This window comes from the organism of the source record quoted next, unplaced genomic scaffold (assembly GCF_019419815.1).
Source record: "Pyrus x bretschneideri cultivar Hongxiangsu unplaced genomic scaffold, Pyrus_bretschneideri_v1 Contig4, whole genome shotgun sequence".
Taxonomy (NCBI): domain Eukaryota; kingdom Viridiplantae; phylum Streptophyta; class Magnoliopsida; order Rosales; family Rosaceae; genus Pyrus; species Pyrus x bretschneideri.
In genome coordinates, this window is record NW_025999723.1 from 768,702 (window position 1) to 775,961 (window position 7,260).

Genomic DNA, 7,260 nt, shown 5'->3' on the forward strand with positions numbered 1-7,260 from the left:
AACTCTCCATTTTTAGAAGGTTTGGTGAACATCTGTGTTATATAGCCTACTTTACTTTGCAAAGAGGTTATTTTCAAGACTCAAACCGTAACCTTTCGATCATAAATAAGCAATATTTCTGTTGTGCCAAGGCTCGCACTCGAAAAATCGTTTCTTATAAATAGAAAAAGTTAATTGAATTTTCGTTGATTACTTTTTTTTCTTTCGCAATCATGTTAACCAATTGCTCTTGTTGATTACTTTTTTTTCTTTCGCAATCATGTTAACCAATTGCTCTTGTTGGTATTATATCTAATTGAATTTGTTTTAATTTATTAAAGTAGTATATATATAGGGTTTAAGATCATGCAGAGGACGAATAACAATGGCACAGCAGGATCAACACAACCGGCATGTGCAGCATGCAAACATCAAAGGAAAAAGTGTCATGCTGGTTGCATATTGGCACCGTATTTTCCTGCTGATAGAACTCGGGAATTCCTCGCCGTGCACAAAGTTTTCGGGGTCAGCAACGTAACAAAGATGGTGAAGAATGTCGAGGAACCCAATCGGAGAAAGGTCACTGAATCGTTGGTATGGGAAGCTCTTTGTAGGCAAAAAGATCCAGTGCTCGGTGCGTACGGAGAGTATAGGATGGTTTCTGATGAGCTTAAAAGGTATAAGCAGCAGCAGAATCGTGAAAACCATACTGTTCCTTTACAAGTGCAAAAGGGATTGTGTTTCAACAAATCCTTGTCGGATTTGGTGGGTAATTGGAATGGTGGAATCACTAATGGAATCACTAATGTTAACAATTCGGGTTATCTTCATGATAACGACGATGTTATACCGGATTCAGCCCCGTTTGGTTACCCTTTAAATTGTGAACAACAGAGTCATGAGAAGGTGGTAAAGCAAGTAAAAGTGGTAGATTCTGTTGTTGTTCCACTACACCAGCAACAGCAGCATTATTCAGTCAACAATATCAATCAACGGTATTATCTTACAGGTAAAATTTGTTGTTTATAATGCATGACAATTTTCATTTGATCGCATACATTTCATCGTGATTGAAATATAACTTATGACAATGTTTACTTATAACTTCTTCATCCAATGTCCTTTCCTGGCTTGGGTAATTAGGGTTTAGGGTTTAAGTTTTCATATTCCCCGTGGCTATTTTTCCGTAGTTTGGTACAAGTTTTCTCTTATACCAGTATCTAGCTACATAGTACATACATAATGTTATAACTAAATGGAGATTTTTTTTTTTTTTTTTTTTTACTACATTGATATTTTTACACTAAAGGGAGGGGAGAACTAATCGAGAAATTGAATTCGAATGAACTATTTACTATTGTTTTTATTATATATTTGTTATGTTGTGATTTATTTCCTGACCATATGTAACAAAATTTCTTTTGTTTTGTTGTTGTAGGTCAATTTAATGAAATAATTGGCAAGAGGATAGAAGGCACAATATGGGAAGGAGGATCATAATACTTGCATTAATTAAAGATTTTATTATATATTGTTTTAAGCCCCGTCCCTCTTCTTTCATCTTAAGCGTGACTGCTTGAAGAAAGAACAATATACATGTGTCAGTTTTTTCTTTTAATCTTTCACTTGTAGATAAACAACAAGTGACACGAAGTATGTGTGACAATAATTGAACTACAATACTATTCAAAACGTATGCAGCTACATGTATATTATGCATTAAGTGATTTGAACTCAAGCCCCGTCCATATTTTTATCTACTGAACTTTTATTTTTATTTTTATTTTTGTTAGGAAAAATTAGGTTCCCATCCTTATTTTTTCTACTCCATTGATTAAAACCTTATTCATTTTCAAATTTTTATCAAGGTCATTCGGTTTTAATAAATGCCATTAATTATTCAAAAACAAAATATTTACATGTCAAGATAATTAAGTTTTATTTTTAAATATATTCATTTAGTATTAGAAATGTTACAGTTGTATATTATATTTATGGCTAAACTTTTTATCATATTGTACCCATTTTTAATTTGCAACCCTTTTTTAAATTGTACCGATTTTCTTTTAAATTTTAATTTGTACCCATATATTAATTTCTTTTTATCCCTTATTTTTTAATCTTTTATATGTAATCATAATTTTTTTAACCTTTTATTTGTACCCATAATTTATTTATAATGTACCCATTTTTTTTACAAATGTACCATTTTGTTATATGTAAAATGTATCTTTCTTTTTTTTTGTAAGTACCATTTTTTTATGTAAAATGTACCCATTTTTTAAAGTCAAATCTATTTATTTTTTAATCTAAAATGTACCATTATTTTTTTAATATAAAATGTACCCATTGTTTTCTATATAAAATGTTCCCACGTTTTAATGTAAATGTAGCCAAATTTTATTATATAAATGTACTCATTTTATAAAAATAAAATAAAATCCCTTTTTTTTATAATCTGGAATGCACCCATAAGCAATTTTGAATAATTAAATTTGTAGTGTAAATAACAGCCAAAAAAAAAAAAAAAAACCGGTTGAGTCTTTATTGGTATTATTGTATCTCTATTATTATTATGTAATTTATGTAGTAGGAGTGGGACTTCAATAAAACAGTTAAGGAGCAAGACCGCAACTAAACTATTCATTTTTGTTATTATCAGCATGTCGTACGTGATGGTTCACCAATGTTGCGATGGTGACAAAGACTTCAACGGTTTCTTTGCTGCCATTGTTTCTGTTTGGGCCTAATCTATATTTTTTGGGCCTTGTTTCGTTTTCTTTGTATTTTTGTTTGTTTGTTTGAATGAAATGCCCACTTGACGTAAAATAAAATAAAAAAATTACACGGTCCATGCAAATTGCCAATTTGCAAAAATGGATCTAAAGATTCTCAGAGTCGACGTAATTGACTAATTAGTTTGTCTTATGTAATGATAACATGACGTTACTTGATCATTAATTTATTTATCTATTAATTTTAAACTTTTTATTTTACATTTTTGTTGTCAAGAGAACTCTTTATTTTACTTAATACCAACAAAAATACATACAAATTGACAAGACAGATCAAAGACAGTCTCAAAAAGTTGGCCGTTGTTAATACGCAATAATAACAACAAGAAGTTTTTAGTGAGTAGTGTTATCCACACATATCTTTTTAACTACCACATTCTTATCTCAAATTTTGACCGTTAAATCCACTAAATTGAAAAAACCAAAGGTCATAAACAACATAGTTTGTATAAAAAGTAAAAAATTATATGTAGATATCACCGCAATTTTTTGTTTGTGCATCTCCCTCTGTTCAAGTACGGCATGACCTCAGCATATAAAATTATTGTTAGAAATTAAATTTTGTCAATTCGATATATATGTTGTTAAATTATTCATGTCTCCGTTATTTGTTTCTAAACCATTGATCCCTAGCCTTTTAAGTTTTTTTATTTATCGAAACCCCGTTAAATTATACTCAACAATCCTTAAATAATTCCTTGATCTGCCCCTCCACGCATATTTCTGAATATGTATATAACCAAAATTCTACGAGGAAAACTAATGAAAATGAATAAAATTATATGGTAGAAAAATAAAAAAAACTAATAAAATTATACTGATAGTGAATTAGGGGTGTTGGGTCAAGCGTGCATTGATTCCTAAAGAGTTCAAATTAAGCGTTTTCTAACATTAAAAAATACTTATTGACTTCGTTTGACAGAAAAATATAAATGTGTTTTTTGACTCGTAAAAACGCTTTTTGGGAAAATTATATTCTAAATGTTTCTTCGGAAAGTATTTATGCTATTCTATAAAGCACTTAGATTTTAATAATAAAAGCCCTTTTCAGAGAAACAATGACAAACATGCTCTTACACTAGTAGATAAAACTATTTGCGCGACGAGACTTTACGCGACAGAAGACTTTTTGTCACTCAAAAACGTGTTGACAAAAAAAAAATATTAAACACCTTATGCAACAAACATATTAGTCTCGCAAAAGGTATTTGCTCGATGACACCAACTGTTCATTGCTCAAAGGGTCAGAAAAAACGCGGGTGGGGAGAAATTTGGTGCCAAAACCTCACGCGACGGTCATTTTCCCGTGAAATCTTTGCGCGACGGGACTGTTGTAGTGGCAAACGATCTCGAATGGTCGGTTTTTATTTACTACAAAGTTTATGCAATGAAGGTGTTGTCGCACAAAGTGTGGAAGGACGAGTCCTTCGTCGTGGAAAGTGAGTCGGTCAGAAATGAATTAAAATCGTAGTATTTACTGCAGAATTTGCGCAATGAATGTTTCGTCACACAATGGTCAAATGGGTTCTTTAAAAAGAGTTTTAACAAAACACTCCCGGTACTGTTCACTTTAACGAAAACAGACATTTTTATTCTAAAAAATCACTTTTGGTACTATTCACTTACAACACATTTTTGTCATTTTGATTAAAACTCAAAATTTTCAAGCATTTTTCATTAATTTTCATTTCTTTAAATTCAAAGATTTACTCTCATTTTCCCTCACAAACTTTTTTTTCCCAAAACCCTATAGTTCCCCACCATTTTCTTTTCCCCAAACCCTTCGACTTCCCAATTCTTTTTTTGTACGATCGATGTGGCTAGTTCCGCTACTCCTCCAACGAAGGGATGCGATGGACAAGGATATCGGAAAGATAATACTAAGTGCTTTTATTTTTAGTTTTCTTTTTTGTAGAAATATTAGCCACCATGCACACTCAACTACCGTCTCAATTAAGTTTAGCTTAATTTTAAAAATCATGTTGCAGAAGCCGTACATCTGTTTGACGCGAATCTTATAACATCACTAAGTCGTTATGCTATTAGACTAATCTTTGTGATTACGTTTACAGTAGTCAAGTATGTACATAGTTGACCATTTGCTTGTATGTATTGGTATTCTATTCAGGAGGGGTGCTCGCACCTCTATATATCTATGACAAGAACCCAGAGGAGCTAATAAAAAACTGAGAAGGCTAGGGATCAATGGTTTAGAAACAAATAATGGATACATGAATAATTTAACATATATATCCAATTGACAAAATTTAATTTCTAACAATAATTTTATATTCTGAGGTCGTGCCGCACTTGAATAGAGGGGGATGCACAAACAAAAAATAGCGGTGCTATCTACACACTATTGTTTACCTTTCATACAAACTATGTTGTTTATGTCATTTGGTTTTTTCAATTTAGTGGATTCGACGGTCAAAATTTGAAAGAAGAATGTAGTAGGTAAAAAAATATGTGTGAATAACACTATTCGCTAAAAACTTCCTGTTGTTATTATTGCGTATTAACAAAGTTTAACTTTTTGAGACTATATTTGATCTGTCTTGTCAACTTGTATGTATTTTTTGTTGGTATTAAGTAGACTAAAGAGTTCTCTCGACAACAAAAATGTAAAATAAAGAGTTCAAAATCAATAAATAAATTAATTAATGATCAAGTAATGTCATGTTATCATTACATAAGACAGACTAATTAGTCAATTAGGTCGACTCTGAGAGTCTTTAGATCCATCGTTGCAAATTGGCAATTTGCATGGACCGTGTAATTTTTTTATTTTTTATTTTATAAATCAATTGAGCATTTCATTCAAACAAACAAATAAAAATATAAAAAATACGAAATAAGGCCCAAAAAATATAGATTAGGCCCAAACATAAACAATGGCAGTAAAGAAATTGTTGAAGTCGTCGTCACCATCGCCGCACTGGTGAGCCAGATGAATGAACAGCAATTTGTGTATTAACAGTTTAACACGATTTCCGTCCCCACTTCTCTTCTACTTAGCAAGTTCGTTTGGTATATGTAGAATTATCTCATATTAAAATTACTATGACCGAGTCAGTGTTGCTTAATTCCGGTAAGACCACGCATGCCAAGTCTAAACTTTTATAAGATGTGTGGCTGACATTAATATAATGTAAAGCTGTAGGATTATGAGGTGTCCGAATCTAACCAAGTTGAAGTTTCTTAATCGTTGAAGGAATCTTCTGATATCTTCATTTCTCCTTCAATCTTATAACGTTCATCACCGGACAAGCACATACAATTGAAACAAACTATTGGAAGTCTGGTCACTACTAAAAGAACTCCATTTTCAAACGAAAGGATTCCGTCGGGCCAAATAAGGTTTTGTTGCTTAATGTTTTGCCTGATGAAAATTCGTCGGGCAAAGGTCGTAGCACAAACTTTTACTCCACAAATTTTAAAACTCCATCGGGCAAATACTATTTGACTAACGACAATTTCGTCGAACCAAGTGCATTGACCAACTTGACCCGACGAAGCTAACTTGCTCAACGACAACATTTCATCATGCATGGTTGTATTTTTTTGGAAATAAAAAAATAAAAAATATTTGACCCGACGAAACAGTTGTCGGGCAAAGAATTTAAAGAAAGAAAAGAAATACAAAATGCATGTGCGACGAAGTTCGTCGGACAAACTTTTAAATTTTTTTTAAATTTGTAATTTAAATTCGATTTTATTCAAATAAATAAATAAATTTTATTATATTAATCTCAAAAGAAATCATAATATAAAAAAATTTATTTATATATATCAAAATTAAGGTATTCGTACAATTATATTAAAATTGAAAAAAAAAAACGTTTCGCTTGCAGGCTAAGAACTAGATGAAGTAGATTCCTCGACCAAAAGCTTAACGGTTAGTCTTGTTTGCCATCGATTTCAATATCTGCTGTGAATAAAAAAAAATTCATTAAACTAAAAAAACAAAATTAATATTAAATTTTAAAAAATTACTAGAAATTTCCGACTCTGAAAATGATCATAGAGCTAGTGTCACTCATCCCACAAACTCCATGGGTGGATCGGTCAAAGCTTTAGCAAAAGATGCACAAGTCTCGTAGTACTTGTGCAACTCACACTTCCACTCATTGAACCGATCAGTCTACCCCCAGGTTATGTACTCGGACATACCTGGCTCTTCCATGTCGAAGTCAAAGCTGAACTGAAATAGACAAAAAAAGTGTTAGTTTTAAAAAATACACTAAATAAGTAAAATTAATAAAATAATAAATTTAAAAAACACACTTACTGAGATCTCTATCATTATTACTTCCTTCACCTCACGGCGAGCTTCTTCCATGTAGGGGCTTTCATGAAGCACTTGGTACAAATGATGACTCCCATGTCGTGAGTCAGACGGCTTTGATGTCTACTCGCTCGTAAACAACTCTGATCTTGCCTTCCATTATGCAGGTGATACGTCGGGCAGATCAGGCATCCCAGA

The 7,260-nt window shown here is 31.9% G+C and overlaps 1 protein-coding gene across 1 annotated transcript; it reads left to right on the forward strand.

Moving 5' to 3' along the window:
* The first annotated feature begins 331 nt into the window (after positions 1-331).
* LOC125468688 (LOB domain-containing protein 2-like) lies at positions 332-1,717 on the forward strand. The gene is made up of 2 exons (XM_048564892.1): positions 332-988; positions 1,418-1,717. Exons 1-2 carry the CDS (start codon positions 346-348, stop codon positions 1,477-1,479), a joined length of 705 nt encoding a protein of 234 aa, XP_048420849.1. The 5' UTR covers positions 332-345; the 3' UTR covers positions 1,480-1,717.
* The last annotated feature ends 5,543 nt before the right edge of the window (positions 1,718-7,260 follow it).